The sequence below is a fragment of the Cuculus canorus genome, chromosome 7, assembly GCF_017976375.1.
Source record: "Cuculus canorus isolate bCucCan1 chromosome 7, bCucCan1.pri, whole genome shotgun sequence".
Taxonomy (NCBI): Eukaryota; Metazoa; Chordata; class Aves; order Cuculiformes; family Cuculidae; genus Cuculus; species Cuculus canorus.
In genome coordinates, this window is record NC_071407.1 from 14,832,354 (window position 1) to 14,851,990 (window position 19,637).

At 51.8% G+C, this 19,637-nt stretch overlaps 1 protein-coding gene across 1 annotated transcript; it reads left to right on the top strand.

Moving 5' to 3' along the window:
- Positions 1-630: 630 nt before the first annotated feature.
- On the top strand, positions 631-18,624 carry LOC104059794 (microtubule-associated protein futsch). The gene is made up of 2 exons (XM_054072103.1): positions 631-691; positions 5,514-18,624. Exon 2 carries the CDS (start codon positions 5,581-5,583, stop codon positions 9,997-9,999), a length of 4,419 nt encoding a protein of 1,472 aa, XP_053928078.1. The 5' UTR covers positions 631-691; positions 5,514-5,580; the 3' UTR covers positions 10,000-18,624.
- Positions 18,625-19,637: the final 1,013 nt, after the last annotated feature.

Below are 19,637 nucleotides of genomic sequence, written 5' to 3' on the forward strand. Positions count from 1 at the left end.
CTGCTCCTCCTTTGCAATCCCTCAAAATGGCATTTCCACATGCCCTGAAAAATAAACGAAGTGGCTGAAAACAGCAAGGCTGGAGCTGCCACCCAAGAGCAGCAAGACATGCTGCAGCAGACCTTGGGGTCAGAGGAGGCATGGTCAGTGCTTTGAGTTCAGGTGATGGAGAGCATTGCTCACAGGTTAGGTTTTCTTCTAAGTCATCTGCGTTTCTCAAATATCTGCTCCCAGCCAGGTTTCCAAACCACCCTTCAGCTTGGTGGGGCACTCCAGTGGTACCTCTGGTGTTGGGTGGTGCGAGAGAGTGGCCGCTGAGTAGCACAGAGTCAGCTGTGTGGCAGCAGGCGAGGGAGGGTAGAGATCATCCCTGTAAAAATACTAAATTGGATTTTATAAGTTTATAGCTATGTTTTGTTTCTTTTACAGAACTATAATCCTGGTGCTTAGAGTGGTCTGAAAGGAACAGAAACACTTAGCCTTGAACTTTTGTTCTGCTGCTGCTTCTTGTGCCTCTGAGGTACAAAACATACCTGTAAACTTATAATCAATCAAACTGATGTTAAAGGGCTAAAAAAAGAGAAACCCCCAAAAGGGCATATGCTTCATACTCAATAGTGAGAAGCTTGGGGTGGGCAAACCAGAAGATTGCAGTTGGCAATCAGCAGGTTTTTGGAGACCAGCATTCCAGGTAGGTTGATATGAACCAGGTGATTTCCTTCTCCCTTTTTCTTCTCCCTCTTGCTCCTCTTGCTCCCTCCCAAAATACACTCTTGAACCACAGGCGGGCGGGGCTGCCCCCAGAGCTCCATTTCTGGCATTCACAAGCAGAACAAGCATGGTGTCACCCTGATGCACCTGGAAAAGGGGAGATATGGCAACCCCACCAGATTGTCAGAGGCATGGCTAGAGCTGGCTCTGCAAGGGGGACAAAAGCTCCTTGGGGTGAAATCCAGATAACGTGGCCTTTCTTCCCCATACTGTAAATCCTGTACCTGTGCTGTCCGTAGGTGTTACAGACAGATAACCGCCCACCTTCCCCCAGCCCCATCATTCCCAACCGCATGGCCTTTGTTGGAAGCCCCAGGTTCCCCCCCTCAGCAAGGGCTGGGGGAGGGTTGACTTCAAACTCCACTAAACAGTAGAGGCACAATGCAAACAAATGTATTGCAGCACGCAGCTATGCAAATAGCTTTAGAGCACAGCACGTTTTCCCCAGCGTTAATTGCTGCACCGCCAGGGTTGCGTAGCAACAGCTCCGTTTGTGTCTCTGACAGCTCCTGCCCCTTGATGCCTCTGACACCTTCTGCAGCAGGCGGGGAGGGAGGAGAGAACAGGGCTGCCCTGGGAAAGCTAGAAGGGCCAGGAGGTATCGAGTGGCTCAGATGATGAGATTTGCTTGGGATGCTGGGTTGTTTCCTGCTGGTGCGGGGTGACACGTGGTGGGGCTGCAAGCAGGGCATTGGGGTGCAGGAGCAGAGGAGCCTCCAGCAGCCACAGCCTTGTGTAGGCAGCTTTCAAAGCTGGCAGCCAGGAAGGGCAGACCTGCCATCTCCCAGGCTCTGCAGGAAAGCTCATCGGCGGGTGGGTTGTCTGCCATCACAGTGAATCCTTCCAGGGACCCCATACAGGTTTGTGACAGTGCTTGCAGCTTGGCTACAGGCATACGAGGTCCCCAGTAAGTTGCCTCGCCCCAGCCATGGAGCTGTGTTAGGCTTGTGGCTTCTCCAACCCCTGAGAGAGACGACACATTCCCTGTGCGCACCTAAAGCTAAGAGAGCTTCAGGCCAAGCCCCATGGGGAGGGATGAGTCTGGACACTGGAAGAAGGCTGCAGATGGTACAGGCAGTTCTGGGCTCCCTCACTTGCCTGCTGAGCCCAGCAGCCTTTGCTGCGCTGACCTGTGCCTCCTGAAGGACAGGCTCTTTAGAAACAACAGTGGCTGCCTCCTTAGAACAATTTTTTCTCCTGTTTAAAACCATGTTCCAAGTTCCCATCCTCTGCATTTGTCAGTCAGTCTTCTGCGCCCGCAGCACCTTTGCCAGCAGGGCTGAGAAACCTGTTAGTACCCATCATGTTCCCCTGGGAAGGCACTTCAGATCTGCAATCAGCTCACCTCTCCTCCCTGATAAGCCATGTAAATAAATAGTTTCTCTGTAACAATATACACAGTCCATAAGAAACCCTGCCTGAAGCCACAGGGCACTTGAAATAAACTCTTCTATTACATCTGAGCACGAAACAAGCTCTCTCTGAAACGGCCTTAAGTAGCGAGGATGCAGGCAGTCCTGCATCCATTGGCTGCCGGTCAGGAGAAGGGCCATGGGCATGTTTTATTTAGTAGTAATAGCCAGAACAGACACAAGTGGTGGGAAATGCTGGGCAACTACCAAGGAGCAGAGATTAGCAGGTCCAGGGGAGCACAGGGCTATGTCCAGGAGATCTGGGGATGGAGAGGCATATGCTGGGACTCAGCACCCCAGGGGGATGGGGAGAGGAGGGACCGAGGTGGAATCTGTCTGCACATGGAGCCTGGCTGCAGGTGGCAGGGGGAGCTCTTCCTCAAGGTTATCCTTTGAAACTGAAAAAAATGGGATGCTGCCTGCAGCACCTGAACAGAAGTAGGTTGGGGTGGGGTGGGGAAGGAGCAGATGATCTCAAGGTGAGGTATCGCAGCCTATCTTTGGGCACAAGCGATGTGAAAGCAGAGGACCCTGAGTGCGATGCACTTGCAGAAGCAGGTGAACTATGTTGCTGAGCGTGAGATGGATCTGCTAAGGACAAAGGGCATCAAGGCTGAGTGGCTTTATTTCTTTTATCAAGCAGGAAAAATATTTATCTCTGTGTTTCAGATTTACAGCTTGACAAGCTGTATGTGTCTCAGGTTTACTCCTTGGAGTACAGCAGGGCACATAAGGTGAAAATGAGCACCATGGCCTCAGTTGCAGTTCAAAGGCAAGAGCTAGGTAGGAAACCTGCCCTGGAGCCTTCAGGGCCAGGGAGCCCAGGTCCCCTCTGCCATACTGGCAGAATGTGGGTCTTCTCCGGCCCCACACACCCATGCACAGTAGGTGTGACCTGTGACCAGCTGTGTCTGGCATCGCGCTGAGATACTGCAAGGAAGGGCTGCGCCTGGCCGCGCTGGTTGCTCCTCCCAGACTAGGGACTCGGTACACAGACCCCAGCCTGTCTTTTCTCCCTCGCCACCCAGCCAGGCAACTGCTTTGCCTATACCATGGGCTCTTCCTTCACAGCCATTTGCATGCACGTAGCACACGAAGGCAACCTGGCAAGGATGGAGTTGGTTGTTTTGCCACCATAACCACTTTCCAAGGCTGCCTGGGAGCGTGGCGGCAGGGCGGGCCAGGGCACGGCCACATCTCTGCTGCTGCTATAAATTCAGGCTCACTGGGGGAAGATGGCTGCTGCTCCCAGGAGCTGTGAGCAGGTAAGAGGAAAGCAATCGCCCTCTGCTCAAAGGTGGAAAAAAAGTTGTGTTGAGCTCTGCCTCTTCCAAAGCCCCCTGCTCCAAGCCCTCCTCTTGCAAAGGTTTTTTTATCCCCTTTGTTATTCAGCAGGGCAAGGGGAGGAGCTGGGCTGTGTAAGAGGTCCCGGCTGACAAAACCCTTCCCATAAAGGGCTCTGGAGAGGGGCCAGGTTGTACCTGAGCACTTTTATTTGAGCTAATCCTAGGTATTGGAAATTGAAAGTCATCGCAGCGCCAGGTAGAACCAGTTGAGACGGTTGCTGGAGGGCATTTTTTTCTCACCCAGGTGTAGTAAAGCAGACTTGAGGTACGTTGTTTATTACTAACCCTGGGAGTATGTTCTGGAGGTGCCAGAGCACATTTGGCAAGCCGAGCTCAGGCAGTTTTGGGAAAATCTTGCCCAAGGAACCTTTAAAGAAGCTGAGCAGCCGTGACAGAGAGGCAAAGCCTCGTTACGCTTAAAACTTTGGGCAAACTGGAAAGCAAAGGGCTGCTGAGCAGATGCTCAGGGCAGGCTTGGCTGCAGCCTGGCGTCTTTGGGTGGAGAGGAGGCTGGGTCCCACCTGGCCATCTACGGCCTGGAGTGGCGCCTGAGTACCTTTCCCTGCCTTTTGCTGAGTTTGGGAGGAGACCCCCACAAGCCAGGGGGAAGCAGGTTGCTGGAAGTGCCTCCCCGGCACTTCTCAGTTCAAAGAAAGCAGGCGGCAAGCAGTGAGTATGCAGCAGGTGAGGGCTGCGCAGGGCTCTGCGTGCAGGCTGCCGCTGAGTAGGGCCAGCTCCGGTCCCTGCCTTTCCCTGCTGCTCTCTGCCAACAGCCCCTCTTCCAAGGGCTCTTCCTCCTTGTCCACCTGCCAAGCCCTGTGCCTGGCAGCACAGGGAGGGCAAATCCACTCCAGATAAAGCTACTTTTCCCCACCCTGGCCCCGAACCCTCTGATAAGCGTTGCTCCCCTTGACCCAGCCAAGCTGGTGAGATCGGCATCCAGTGCTGGGGTGGAAGAATAAGGATATAGGGGGAAAAAAATTACTTTCTCTCCTCCCATACAAGGATGGGAGGTGCAAAGTGCGACTGTTACTACAAAGCAACCCGGTGCTGCTGGCAAAGATCCTGTGCCAGGCAGTGTGGGTGCCAAGGTGCTCAGCCCCCTCAGTGTGGTGAGGACTGAGTGGGAGTCACCTGCGCTGCCGTTGGGAACAGATACGGTCTCGATAACAACACCTGGCATGGTACTCCTGATGAGTTCATTCAAACACTGGGTAATTATCCCTTAACCTCTCCACCAATAAGTCCTAATTAATTGCCTCTGCCAAGCAGGTAAATGATAATTGCCTCTGTTTGAGAGCTAGCCAGTGGTAATGATCCCATGCTGCAGAAACACACCTTTCTGAGCGACTACTGCATGTTGACAGTCAGCCCATCAGCTGCAGAGCCACTTTATTAAATGACAGTAAATCGAAGGTCAGTGCAAATGGCAAGATGCAAGTGCACCACACAAGGGTGCACTGCTGCCTGCACATCCCGCAGGCTGGAAGCTCACCAGAATTGCTGTGCTGTTTACAGAGGAGGCTCAGATCTGCTCAGTTTGCCCTAGACCCATCTTCTGCCACCAAAAACTAAGCAGAATTTGAAGACTGGCTGTGCAGGTCACTCGTGCAGACATATGCTGTTGTTCTGATGTGTCCCCAAAGAGTTGGGCCTTCTAGACCGGGAACTGTGCAGATACGAAATTTGATTCTCACTGAGAAATTTAGGTTTGCTTTGAACATGACATATGGTGCCTGCACACCAGGCTGTCCTAGGCAAAAGTGTAATTATGGGGACTCTGGCATTGTGTCCCACTAGCAGTGTGCACACTGGGGACTGAAGGGATGCCTGCCAGCCCCATGCCAACAGGATACTTGATCTCACCTGGAGGTCAGTCGAGTGATACGCCTGAGTGGGAGGGAGAAGGGGTATTCCAGGTTTGCAGTAGAAATTTTAATTCCTTGCGATATGTTACTGATTGCTTCTCTCTTTGTCTCTCTAGTGAGGATGCAGCGGAGACAGTAGCAATAGACTCTAACAATCAGCCGAAGTCTCCACTGGAAAAGTTCATGGTCAGACTGTGTACGCATCACCAGAAGCAATTCATTCGTGTACTAAACGACATATACACTGAAGTACAACCAGACTCTGAAGGCCAGCAATTGCCTGAATCTGAGACCATGGAGGCCACTACTTGTGGCTCAGGTTGTAGCCAGCGAAGCACTGAAAATCAGGATAAGGGTGCTACTTGTACTGAATCGAAGCCCCCTTATTCCTCAGACCCAGGACAGTCAGGGTCCGATGGCCCTCTGCATGTTACAGGACAAAACCCAAAGCAGCTGACGGAGCTGAAATCTATGGACAGAGCTGACAACTCCGGTCCTGCTTTGAGAAGGGACTTCTCTGAGCTTCCCATCACCAGACTTCGTTCCTCTAGTCCAAAGGATAGCTCTACCCAAGGATACCTCAGCATGTTGAACTCTTCCTCTTTGAATTTCCATCATGCCGCTAAGAGCCTGGAAGGGCAGCAAGCCACTGAACACGAGCAAGAAGCCGGTACCAGAAAGTGTGAGGACAATAAAGACCAGCTAGCAGGTAAGACTCTTGTGGAAGGTTATATCTCGGTCAAAGTGGCAAATGTGAACGGCAGCGAAGACAGCTTAGATGGCTGTCTGGGGTCCCAGAAGAGCTCTTTCAGAGCTCTGCCAGAAGAGTCCTGGGATCCTGGCTTTGCGGTGACCCCGCCTCGCAGAGCCGACAAAGAGAACACTTTGCAATGCAGCTCGAAAGCATCTTTTCACCAGGACTTAGACGCAAAAGAACAAGATGTGAGACCAAAGCAAGAAAACCACCCGCACACCATGGCCAAGGGCAAGGCAGGCTGCCACCTGCACCCAGCCGACAAAGGCCCACTTGACAAGTCCAAAGAGGGCTGGCTGCCTGCCAGCACTGCGCCAGCCGCCCACCACACCACCGGTGGGCACCCCCGCACCAAGGCAGCCGCTCTCAGATCCACTAGGAAGAGCAAGAAGGCATCGGGGCTGAGGATCAACGACTACGATAACCAGTGCGATGTGGTCTACATCAGCCAGCCCATCACTGAATGCCATTTCGAGAGCCAGCGGACGGTGTCATCCCGCAAGACAGCGAGGAAGAGCACCCGGGGGTACTACTTCAATGGGGAGTGCTGTGAACTCCCGACTGTCCGCACGCTGGTTAAGAGTTCCCGAGTGGAGGAGAGGGGGAGCAGCCCAGCACTGAGAACAGAGACCTTTGTCAGCAGTAAACCACCCCTGGTGCTCTCGGTAGGGGGTCCTGCAGGGACAGGGAGGGAAGGCGAGAAGAGGGTTTCCCTGAGGCTCCTGGCTAAAGCAGCACCAGCCAGCCAAGAAACAAAAGAGAGAGCTGAGTTGGGCTCTGTGCAGCTCCGGGATACCCGGGCGCTGCGGTCGAGGGAAGCCGCTGTGGCCATGCCCTTCTTCTCCCTCTCTGCTCCACCCAGCCCCCAAAAAGAGGACAGCTTGGCCTGCTCACCATCCCCGAGTTCCCCTCTTGCCGAAGGAGGGGGGACAAAAGCAGGAGACTCTGTCCCCTGGGAGGCTGGCAGCAACCTCAGCTCCTCCAGGGACAGCAGTGGTGGCAGGCAGGCTTCCAATTGTGCTGCCCTTCCCATCTCAGAAGCACCTGGCAGGGAGGAAGGTTGTCCAGGCTCCAACAAGCAAACTGATTTGGACCTCTGCACCAGCCTGGAGCCAAAATCTCCCTTGCAGCCCCCTGCCAGTGTGGACACAGCACTCCTGGCCCTTGATGGTACCGGGATTCCTGCCCAGCTTCCAGCCACAGGAAACACGGAGCCCTGTGGACTGCGTCTGGTGGAGCCTTCCCCACACTCTCCAGGCCAGCAGGCTCCCAGTGAGCTCCCTGCCACCATGGATGGAGAGAGCTCCCCAAAGCTCCCTGCCACCTTGCGGTGTGTGGATGTGAACAAAAGCATTGATGCTGAAATGGAAGCCAAATTATCAGGCATAGTGGGTGACAGCTCCATGGAGCAAGAGGAGGCTGTGCCAGCCAGCACAGCCCTTCCCGAAATCCTGGAAGGGGATGCAGTGCAGAATAACAGCCCGGCAGATGAAAAAGAGCCCATTGAAGGGGAAATGCCACCTGAACCCGATGGCTCAGACACTGCAGGAAAAGACTCCATCTCTTCCAAAGACAGTCTAGACAAGAAGCGAAAGAAAGGCAGGAGAGTGCTTGTGGCATCAGACCGGCGTCTCCGAAGCCAGCAATCCCAGTCACCCGCTGAGGGCAGTGTGGAGGACACTGGTTCTTCCAGCTCTTTGCAGCTTCCTTGCCTTCAGATCGAATTCTCCAAGAGCCCTGATGCTAAGCGGTTCAAGAGAGAAGCGCACATGGATGAGATAGGGTCCGTGCAGTTCCCAAATGCACAGCTCAAAACCAGTGAGGGGCTGGGCACCAGCCAGGCACCAGAGAACATCGCTGAGCAGCGGCCAGGTGAGAATGGTGTCACTACCAGACAAACCTATAAAAGCATCTTAGCGAAAGAGACTGCAGCAGAGGGAGAAAATTCCTCTGATGATGACCCCCCTGCAAACAGCAACCAAAGTCAACCGGGTGAGATGCTGGAAATCAACATCCAGGCTGATTCTGAGAAGCGAAGTGTTCTCCTCCCTCTGGAGAGCAGCGTGCCTGCAAATGATGCTGAGCAACTGGATGTGAAATCAGATGATGCCAGCACAGAGAACGAGGAGAGCTCTGACGGTGCCATGGACACAGGAAAGCTGGAGAACTATGAGCTGGTGGCCAATTTGCCTCCATGTCCCAATAGCAGAGGTGGAAGCAAGCATCTTCCAGCAAAGGCTGTGAAACATAAAAAGGCTGCCCCTCAGTTTTACAACTTAAGACACACACCTGCACCTGTAGATGCCGCAAAAAAGAGCACACCGGGGAAGGAGTCTATGCAAGCAGTCCCCAAACTGAGGGAAGAATGCAGTTCAGGGAATGACGACTTCCCAGCACTGGAGGACATAGACATGGTTGACAGCAAACCAAAGTTCATGGAGTGGTGTGCTGAAGAGGAGAACCAGGAGCTCATTGCCGAGTTCAATGCTCAGTATATGAAAGTTCAGAAGGGCTGGATTCAGCTGGAGAGAGAGGTGCAGCCAACACCCAAGGTAAAGAACAAAGCCGACAAACTGAAAGAGATTTGGAAAAGCAAGAAAAGGACACGAAAAAGTAGAGGGTCACTGGAAGCACAGAAGCTTTCTCCTGTTCAAATGCTATTTATGAAGGCCTTTAAGCTGTCTGACATCTGCCAGTGGTTTCTGGAGACAACCGAAACCAGATCTCTAGTGATCGTGAAGAAACTTAACACCCGTCTCCCAGGGGAGATCCCCCCCATCAAAGTCCCCATGCAGAAATATTCCTCCTCCAGTCTCTACCCCAGCTCACTGCAAGCCGAACGTTTGAAAAAACACCTCAAGAAGTTTGCTGCCACTACCCCAGCTCGGAATAATCTAAAGAATCAAAAGCTTTGGGCCAAAATTCGGGAGAATGCTGACAAAGCAGAGGCTGAAGAAGCCACTGCCCCCAGACAGATATCTTCCACTGATGTTGGCACCGAGGACCTGAGCGAAGACAAAACCATCCAGCCTGCCCCCAGCTTGCCCACACAGGCCAGCACCAGGATCCTGCGCAAGTACTCCAACCTGCGGGGCAAGCTGCGAGCGCAGCACCGCATGGTGAAGGTGGAGAAGAAGGGTGACGGTCTAGGGGACCATCCATCCCTAGAGAATAAGCAGAGCCGGAAGAGTGTGTGCATCAACCCGCTGATGTCTCCGAAGTTGGCCTTGCAGATCAAAGCAGATGCCTTTCCTGCTAAATCTCCATCAGTGGATGTGACGGGGAAGGGACGGAAGGGGAAGGGTAAGTCCCAGGAGGACTCCTTGCCCAAAGCCGACCTCCAGCTCAACAAGAAGAAGAGGACACTGAAAGAGAGCGGGAGCACTCAGGAGCGGTCCAGCTCCTCCACGAAGGATAAGCTGCCTGCCAAGAAGGCCAGTAAAATAAAGCATTCGGAGGTCAGCACGAAGGCTTCCGCCACCCGAAAGCAGGCAGCCATGGAAAGGAGCAATAAGTTGGCTAGAAAAATATCTTTGAAAGAGAAGAAAGCCCCAAAAAGGCAGCTGGAGAAGTTGCGGCTCCCCATGCGGAAGGGCAAGGAGAATACGAGCAGACGGGCTGTACTGCCCCCTGGCCACGAGGAGTTGGCCAAGTCCCCGAAGCAAAAGCCTCTGGGGGAGTCCTCCCCACGGCCACAGAAGATGGCCAACAAGAAGCCCAGCGGTGGGAAAACCCTGACGAGGTCCATGAAGAAGATGCAGGAGAGCAGCGGGTTACAGGGCAAGAGGAAGCTGAGGGCAAAAGCGGACTGTTCGCACAGCAAGCGCTCACGACTGGACCTGAAATAGCAAAGAAGCGGTAGCCATGTACAAAACTGATGTATAGTAGTAACCCTTTACCATACATTAACTAAAGCTGCTTATATAAGCTGTAGCAAGCCTTTAAAAATCCGCAGTTAAAGGATAATGCCCGTGATCTTAGGCATCAGCAGATGTGTGTCAGACAGAGAAGAAGTTGGCCTGTCTGGCTCTGCTGTCCATAAGGAAGTTTCTGCAGTTTGAACGTTCCTTGGGTTTTTTTTTTAAACTTGGAACCAGGCAGTTTTAGTTAAAAGTACAGTGCCTTATTTATCACTTTAAAAATAAAAATAAGAAGCTCGTCTGTGTGATTTGGAGGCTTGCGTTTTATACTTGAGGCACAAGCACTTGTACTGTAGCAGAAAGAAAACCACCTTCGTGCACATGAAGTAGCTTTCAGCAGCCTTTGGGTGCACGCAAACATTTCCCTTTCCTTCAGAGTCCTCCTTCTGTCTGTCTTCTTAGTGGCATTTAAAGCAAAACCAAAACCATTTCCCATCGGTGAGGGAGAGAAAGGCAAATCTGTCCTCTGTCGGTTTGTTAGTAGCAGCTGCTGGTGTCCCATACTGTTACCTGCATAGAAGTATTAATTAGCTACTGGTGTGTGTACTGCTGATGGCTGCCTCGCTCCCCCATCGCACAGCCCGTGGGCTGGGGCGGTCCCGCTCAGGTGGAGGTGGCGGAGGAGATGCTGTGAGTACCAGGCTGCCACATCCACTGCTGCCAGCTGGATGTGCTGGGCTGTATCCGTCTTTATTTCTTGCTGGCTTCAGGGATGAATCGGTCCTGCTTTTGGGCAGACTTCCTTCTCCCATTTTGCTGCGCTAGTGGTGATTTCTGTGGTCTCTGATGGCAAAGCAGTTTCTGCAGCACTTTGCTGGAGGTTGAATCTCTCCCTTTTTTCAGGCTAGAGTTCCTTCTGATGTTGGTGCTCTGCAGCAGGGCAGACCTGGCCCTTTCCCTGTGCTCTTGTGCACGTCTTGCCTTGCGCCCTTCTAAACCAGGATTTGCAGTTGGAATAGGGTTGGGATAAGGGACTGACTTAGGTTATTTTTACCATAATTTGCCTTTTGCCCTTTTACTAGCAAGGTGCAGTTGGTTTGTCCTTGCTTGTATCTGGTGCTGTGGAGTCTGAAAGCAGCCAAGCCTCTGCCCTGTCCTGCATGACACCTTTGCAGGGCTTCTCTGCAAGCTGTGCAGCACATTTAAAAGCCAGCTGGGGTCTGCAGCGACAGAACAAGGTCACGGTGCCTAGCATCTCTGAGAAGAGCTTGTAAGAAGTGAATGGAGCACGTGGCTCTGCTGTTTCTGCCAGGCAGAGATGCTCAGCAGCTGAGAAGGTTCTGCTGTGGTCTGCGCTTGGGGAAAGGACCCTGCTCAGCCATTGCATCTCCATGGCTTTACTGTTGCATTGCACAAAGTCCATTTGCCAGAATCCCAATGCAAGCCTCCTCCCGTGCAGAAAGCACCGACGCCTGGAAGACACTGGGCAGGCTCTGGGGTTGCCCGACCTTTAACAGCCGCTTGCCTGTCCTTGCTCAGCAATTTGTCCCAGCTCAGAGCAAGACTCTGGGTCAGGCCACATGTTTGAGAGGTGCCTGTCCTGGGAGCAGAGGCTAGAGAAGGCTCGGCTGCAACAGGAATTACTTTTCACAGTTGGCATTGAACCCCAGATCCCAAAGCCCATGGACTGGAGGTGGAAAGCAGATAATCCTCTTTAAATCTTTCGTTGCACCCGTTTAGAGGATGAAGCAAGGCGTTTGAGATTCATATGCCCTTCGCAGAGCACCTCTGGCTCTCTTGCAGGTATTCCCTTCCCCCATCGCTGACGCACACGAGGCTGCGGCACATTTTTCTCTTACTATGAAATGGCTGATTTAAAAAAAAAAAAAATCCTTTACCTTTCCTTTGAATCATTCTAGAATAAGTTAACTCTCTGAACAGCTAGGAAGTGATTAAATCTAGCCTGTCAGTCCCTGTACAGATTAATATGAAGTTATCTATTACTTTAATTTTTACTGCATGCATTAAATATGTCAAACATTCCATCAGAAAAGATTTTAAAGCATTTCAGGAGAGGTGTGAGGCAGGAGGGCGCTGATGGCAGTTAAATGACTGTACCTTTCTTACAGGTTGTCTTTCCCTCTTGCTTCTCCTTCTGTACTTAGGGTTCTCCTGTAACCTCTGGCTGGGGCAGCCTCTCTGCAGGCACACAGGCCTGGGGTTTCCCGTCCTTCTCCTGAGCCGGGGGTGCGTGTGAGCTCCCCTATTATCTCTGCTCCTCATGCTGCTCCCCAGCAGCAACCCCCCTTTTCCCTGTCCTTCACAGCCCCGCTTTCTCCATCCGTCACCATGCACCGAGCACTCTTTGGGGTTTTCCCTCTCTCTTGCTCTATAATCCTTCAGCTGCTGGTAAATGCAGGCTGCTCTGCTTTTCTATCTTCCATGCTTCTGGGAGTGGGAACTTCATTAGGATAAAAACCTTGACAAAGCAAGTGGCGAGAAGCTTTTTGGCTGGGGTGCTGCTGCTCCAGCCTCCTGGCTGCCTTCCTGCACCCAAGGGCTCCACCAGCATCAGCATCGCAAGGGTACGGAATGTAGCAAGGGTGGGAGACAGCAGCCGTCACTGCGCTGGAAGCGGAGCAGCATCTGGTCCACTGTCCCAGGTCGGTGCACACTGCTTGGCTTAGGTGGTGGTGGGTTCCTGGCAGTGTCTCTGCTAGCATCATCTTCAGAGAGGAATGGAAAGGAGCTGTCAGGGGAGAAATCAAGAGATTCTAGAAGGACAACCACATTCCTCGCACCCCTCTGAATTTCCAGCCTTGCTCTGCAGTTTTCTGTCTCATGCTGCTGTGTTTCAGCTTAGTTGGATGGAGATTTCCTGTGCTGAAGGCAGATCCCCATGGGATGCAGACCTGTCAGCAGATGCTGTAGGAGTCCTCCAGCTCTGGGAGGGAGTGAGGTGACATTGGCAATGCTAGTCAGTGTGCAGGTAAGGCGTGAGGCTCAAAGCTTCTGCAGCTTATCCCAGGCTCCAATCATCTTCAGCCAGCAGCTCTTTCCCTTCCTGGGGAATGCTAGAGGTGTTCAGCAAGCCCTGGCTTTCCCACGTTAGGTCCAGCATGTCCTGTGCAAAAAGCAACGTGTGGAATCTGTGCAAAGAGCAACAGGAGCTGGGCTGTGCCTCGTAGGCGTAAATCTGATTTTTTGCACCCTTTAATGAGAAAAGGTAGAGAGTGGAGGTTTTGTCCAGATAGGACTGAAAAGAGGCTTTTGGGCTGGGCTGTGGATTGTTACTCTTGTCTTTAGAAAGCAAATGATGAAAGTAAATAATTCTGAGTTTTTTTTCTGGAGAAAACCATTTTTACATAAATTACCCTAGACGGCACACAGGGGTGAGCTGCATGGCCCTCGTGGGCACTTCGCTCCTGTGGGTGGAGCAGCAGTTTGGGCACCTGCAGGGACAGGGAGCAGGGGGCTCGCAGGAGGTGCTGAGCCGGGCTGTCCTGAGAGAATGAGATGGGCTGGGGTCTTGTCAGCAGGGACCCCCCAACTCCCTGCTCTGACGTCCTCAGGGCCAGGGCTTTTCCCAGCCAGGCACACAAACCCTGCTCAGAGCTGCTCTGCTCTCTGCCTCCTCCTTTCCTCCCTACAACTTCCCCCTTATTTAAAAATTGCAGTTTCGAGGAAAATCAGTGTGAGTCTTCTCTGCATCGTGCTGTTTGTGAGAACTGGCAGGAGCGTTTTCTCCCACACCTGCTATGCTGGGCGGCGGGTTTAACTCATGCAGGGAGTTTTTGTGGAGAGCAAGCAGGCTTGTTTGCCGAGGAATAGGGAGGCTGAAGCCATCACGTATGGCTGAATTATTGCAGCAAGCACTTGAGGCATGTCCTCTCCAGCCCACCTCGAGGTGGGAATATTGGTGCTTTTAGTACAAGTTCTCTGAAATACAGATCTGTGCAGTTACCCCAGCCAGGGGACGATGGCCTGGGGGTGAGGAAGGCGTGGGGTGGTCATCATCTCTAGAAAAGCATTCAGACTTTGTGCTCTGAGGAAAAGTCCAGCTCCTTGCTGGGCTCCTTTCCTTGCTGTCACTGCTCTGAGACTGCTGTCTTCAGCCCCCACTGTCTCTCCTTGTGCATTCTCCACTTGACACCCATGGTAGCTTCCAGGTCTTGGTAACTACAATACCTGCTTTTAACGTGCTTCACACTTGCTCTTGTGAGTGCTTTATTTTGGAGCAGGAAGGAGGAATACTGTAATTTACTAGAAAATTAAATTGAAATTTAATTACATTGAAATTAATTAAATTGGAATTTAATTTTCTAGAAAATTAAAAGGTCTGATTGTGAGGTGACCACCTGGCAGAGTGGCATTGCTTGGGTAGCTCCACTTTTTTATCAAGGCTCAGGTGTTTGAATTTTTTCTCATTTTCTTTTTTTCCCTGATCAGTTCTCACGTTGCATTATTGTCTTCCTGATTTCCCTTCCGATTTCCTCTCTCCACAGAGCCACATTTGAGCTAGACCAGTGCAGAAGAGACATAAAAATAAGTAGAGGTAATACTGTATGTATATAACATTTTGCTCTTTGTTAATGACTTGGGACACGCACTACTCACTCCTCTGCGTTCTGCAGCAAGGCAGTGGTGAGCTGCGCTGCCAAAGTCCTGCCCCTGCTTTAGAGCAGCACATTCCCAAGAAATGGAGCTTCTATGCAATGCAAGAGATGCACAGGGAGCTGCAGGTGATCTTAATGAATGGAAAGAAATATGAAACAAGATTTATCGCCTTATTCCACACAGGGATCAAGTGCATTTCTTTTTGTTGTGGTGCAGAGCTGCCCACTGGCACTACCACAGTGCCATCCTCAGCTCCATAGCTTCACTGCGCTCCTCCTCCTCTGGGCCACCCCGCAGCAGCCTGCTCTGCATCCTCAGCCCTGATTTCAGCTCAACTGCTGCGTCCCACAAGAGGGACCTCGCCTTTTTCCATTACTGTGGCTTTATTTTGCTGGCCACTTTCTCATCCTATTCTTGAAACCAGTCTCCATCCCAGAGTCTCAGTCTGTGTACTGGGGGGCAGCATCTTCTTAGCTCTGCACTTCCGATGATGTTCTTGCAGTCTTTTACCCAGCTGGGAGGGGCTGGGTTTGCTGAGCTCGGAGTCACAAGTTTATCTGCTGGGTAGCTGAGGGCTGCGTCAGGAGCAGCTGAGCCCAGGATGGCCACTTCTCTCTGTAGCTGTTAGACTTTTTGTCCGGCGATGATAGCCCTGGAATGGGTTTCTCTGCTGACAGCATGTGTGTGCTATATCCAAGGTGTGCACACGTTTGTATTCATTATTAAATAATCACTAATGAGGTTCTTTTGGCTTGTGTTTGCTGCGTGCAGCAGTGTTTCTGTGTTCCACTGCCAACACGTCAACAAGATGCATTTGCAGCAAACCTTCTCCAAAGAGCATTTAGCTGACGCTGACGCTTTCAGCAAACTTTCTGCTGCATTGCTGGTCATCCTCCATGAGCCAGGAGAGTGGGATGAACTCATCCCCACTGTTCTCTGTGTCCTTATCCGTCCTGTGCCGGGGGGAGTCGTGTGGCATTGGATCAAGTGGGTGCCTGAGCTGCTTTTTGCCAGCACGCAGATGAGCAAAGCTGCAGCCCAGCTCATCCCAGCCACTCAGATGGCACCTCTGGAAATGCTGCTGTTTCCAAAAGCTCTGCCGGTCCCTAGCAAACTTCCTGGGAAGTAGAGTTGCAATCTCAGAAGGACATGGATGTACCGCTGCCCTGCTTTTAAGACTTGTTGATGGACAGTTTCTCTTTCCAGCTCCTATTCTTTCATCCTGACAACTGCATTCCCAGTTGAAGGCGTCCGGGAAAGCTGCTTTTCCCAGCCTCCCGTAGGCACGGGCAGTGACTGGGACAGCAGGGAGGTGTGGGCTGCTTGGGCTCTCACCTTTCCACTGCTGGTGGTCGCATTGGGCGAAGAAGGCTGAGCCTCAGCCAAGGCATCCTCGGTCCCCATCCTCGGGCTGTACACCTGGATGGACGGCCTGGAAGCAAAGCGAGGGAGGCTCCCCAAGGCAGGGAATGCCACTACAGCTTTTCTTGTAGCTGTAGGGTTTTTGAGCAAACCGCAAGGCTATGATGTCCCCGCATCGCACGCATCTCCCTCTGTGTGTTGTAGCGTCCGTTCGGCCCATCCTTTAGCTTGGTGGTTGTGAAATGAATCCATCTGTTCTAAGATGTTCTCAGGAGTTCTTGTTTGTATTAAGCTCACCCCTAGGCTTAGCAGAAACCAGTCCCCATCCTTCCTCCTCCCCTCCCCGTGGACAAGCCCTGTCTTTCTCGAGCACTTCCACCCCCTCCCTGAAGGATGGCGGGAGGCAGCTGGCGGTTTCGATTCAGGGCACGTTGGCAGCTTAGGGGCAGCCGGAGGAGCTGGGATGCAGGTGGCCGGTGTTCGCGGCATGGGTCTGGAGGCCGATGGTCCCTCGGGCTGCATTGCTAGCCAATGTTTTCTAAGTCTGTTTGTAAGAGTACCTAATTTTAAAATGAAATGTGAATATATATTATGTGTAGGTGCCATGTAAGATAGTGTTGTGCTAGGCGGCGGGATGCTAACCTACTTTTTAAGCTTTTTTGGGACAGGAAAAAGCATTTTTCTCTCACTTCATGCTTACAGATCTAATATTGTAAATAATAAGGGTTTTTTAAAATATTTATTTCATGGGCTTTCCACAGGTTCTTGTTCTGACTGGTGTGTCGGTTGGTGGGGCTGTATCGCCCAGCACACCGCAACCAAAGGGCTGGCTATTGCGTGGGGGTGGGGGGAGGATGGGATGGGTTTGAGGGCGGTGATGGTGTTTGGTTTGGGTTTTATATCACATCGAAGTTGAAGCATTAACTCTTTCCCTTCATCTGATTTTGATGATGTCAGACCTGGTTGATGGCCACGGTCCCCGAGGGGGCAGCGAGCTCCCGTGGCTGGCCAGGACGGCTGTTCCCCGGGGCGGGGGGCACTGCAAGCAATAAGATTTGTAGTAATAAGATTTTTGTAGTAATGTCTGCTTCAATGGCAGGGGCTCTTGGGGCTCAGGGCTGGGTGAGAATAACCCCACTCCGAGTGGAAACTCTTCCCAGTTCAGGAATGGGGGGGGGGGGGTTCTCTTGGCTGGGAGATGCCCAAGGAGGCATCCCCAGGGATGTGGGAGGTGGGGGCTGCTGTCCCTGGCACTGAACCCCCCCAAATCAGCCAGGCTAGGGTAGCTAGCTACCAATAGCAAACTCCTGCGAGTGAATTACTGCAGTGAGCAGCCGCCTTCGGGGCTCCTGTGCTTCCCACGGGTATGGGTGATCCAAGGGAGCACACCGCTGTCACCCTTAAAATCCCAGTGCCAGCTCCAGAAGGTTGTTTGCTTATTTGCTTGCCATTGTGCAATTTTTTATTCTCCTCCTAGGGGGTTCGAGGTCATTTGATTGTTTTTTTTCCTAAGTGCGTTTGGATTTTTCTTCCTTTTTTTAACCCCTCTTTGCCTGGAAGTGTTTGCTGGCTGTACCCTCACCCCGGCTGTCCGTGCGGGGCAGCGTCAGCAGGATCATTGCTGCTTTTATGGCAATGGGTCACTGACTTTGTAGGGTTGAGCGGGACACGATGCCAGGTCCCAGCCCCGCAGGACCGCTTGCCAGCCCCATGCTTCCTTCACCCTTGAAACAGGTGTGTTAAAAAACAAACAAACAAGAAAGAAAAGGGAAAAAATGCAACAACAACCCAGTAATTTTTTTAAGATACTCGACGTTTAAATATTATCTCCACCCTGATGGCAAATGTTTTTCCTTCATCTATGTCTGCTTCCCTGGGAGACTTTTGTTTCTCTGTTTGTTTCTATATGAATTTTAGACACTGAGCTGAAAAGCCCTCCTGTCCGGTACTGTATGTTTGAGCCTAAGCAATGTGAACTGTACAGACCAGTGGTGGGAAATGGGAGCCAGTGACGGTGCCTGGGAGAGCCGTGGCTTGGGACGGCATTCCTGGTTGCTCTGGGGGGATCAGGAAGGACTGCATTGAGTTGGAAAAATGAACTGTCTGCTGTGAATTCTTGGTTGGGAATGTGGAGAGGGGTTTCCATTAGATAATGTTTACATACCTCACCTGACAAACCTTTGAAAGTGTATATATAAAAAAAAAAAAAAAAAAAAAAAAGAAAATAAAATTATATTAAGTTGCTTTAAATCATTATGTATAGCTATAAGAGCTGGGTCATTTGAACTTTGAATATGTATCGACTCTCTAAATGTTGACATTTTGTGAACTCTGTGCTCCCATCTTTTATTTCATCCTCGCCTATGGAAGAAGTTGTATTCTTGTTCCAGGTAAAAGGTTCCTGACTCAGATCTGAACTCCTCAAGGATTCCTACCACCTTGTTTTCTTTTCTTCCTCCACTGTTGATATTCACCCTATGTGCTTTCTAAAGGTCCGTATTTTATTGCAGCTTATTAAACGTTTCTTTGATATCAATATTTGTTTGGTGTGCTAACAGGGAAGAGTGAAGGTGAGACTGCACGAGGCGGGGGCACCAGGCTGACACACCTCTCTGGAAGGGGGGGTGTAAACAGCTGCGTGAGATCCGTGCTGGTGCCTGCCCTGCTGGTGCTGCTTTCCGTGGCAGACTTGTGTTTGTGGCAGGAACAGTGCAACCCACCGTGCTCTCCCCGGGGACTGCTTCTCAAGCCCCCTCTGCCCTTTCCCAAGGATTTAGAGGTGCCCGGTTTCCCCCGCAGCCACTCCACCTCTGCAGCAGGCACCAGGCCCTTCAGCATCTTCATGCTGCCCCATGCATGACCCAGGCAGTGCTGGCTCCACGTGTGAGGTGTTGTATGGATAACCCCAGCGATGAGCCCTCATCTGCGTGTGAGCCCTGGGGCTCTGGGTCCCGGCACCACGTGGGTGATGCTCTGGCCAGAAGAGGTGGCTGGGCCCATTCCAGGAGTAGCATCGTCACCCATGGCAGGACCAACGGTCTGTCTCCCCAGCCTGTGCCACCTCGTTGTATGCCCAGCAGCTCTCAATCACCAGCTGCTCCTTCTCTCCTCCAGGAAAGAAGAGGCCAAGCCTCTGAATGAATAAATGTCATGTTCACATGGAAGACAACATAGACAATACCAAACATCTCCTAAAACAAGACAGCCTCTGCCAGTGGAAGGATGCTCAGCGCCTCCCTCGCCAGCCTAGTACAAACCAGCGTCTTCAACAGTGACACACACAAACCCCACGGGCCAAACAAAGCCACCGTCATTTTCCTGCCCAGTAGCATCTGTAAACAAAAAGAAAACATCATTTGTTGAACCCAAACATATAAAAATACTATAACAAAATGAAATACAAATATATATTAGAATCTGTAAGTATTCTGTATAAAGAGATACTTTAGCGGTTAGCTTACAGCAAGAACAGAAACACAACACAACCAAGCCCCAGTCGGGCAACGGGCAAAATGTGACGCATCCCAGCTCCTCTGTGGGGCAAAGGGGGCTCCTGTGGAGAGGGCGTTTGTGGCAGAAACACATCCCTGTGGTGGTGGGAATGTCCTGGATGCCGGTGTTGAGCAGGGATGGTGACAGCGCCCACG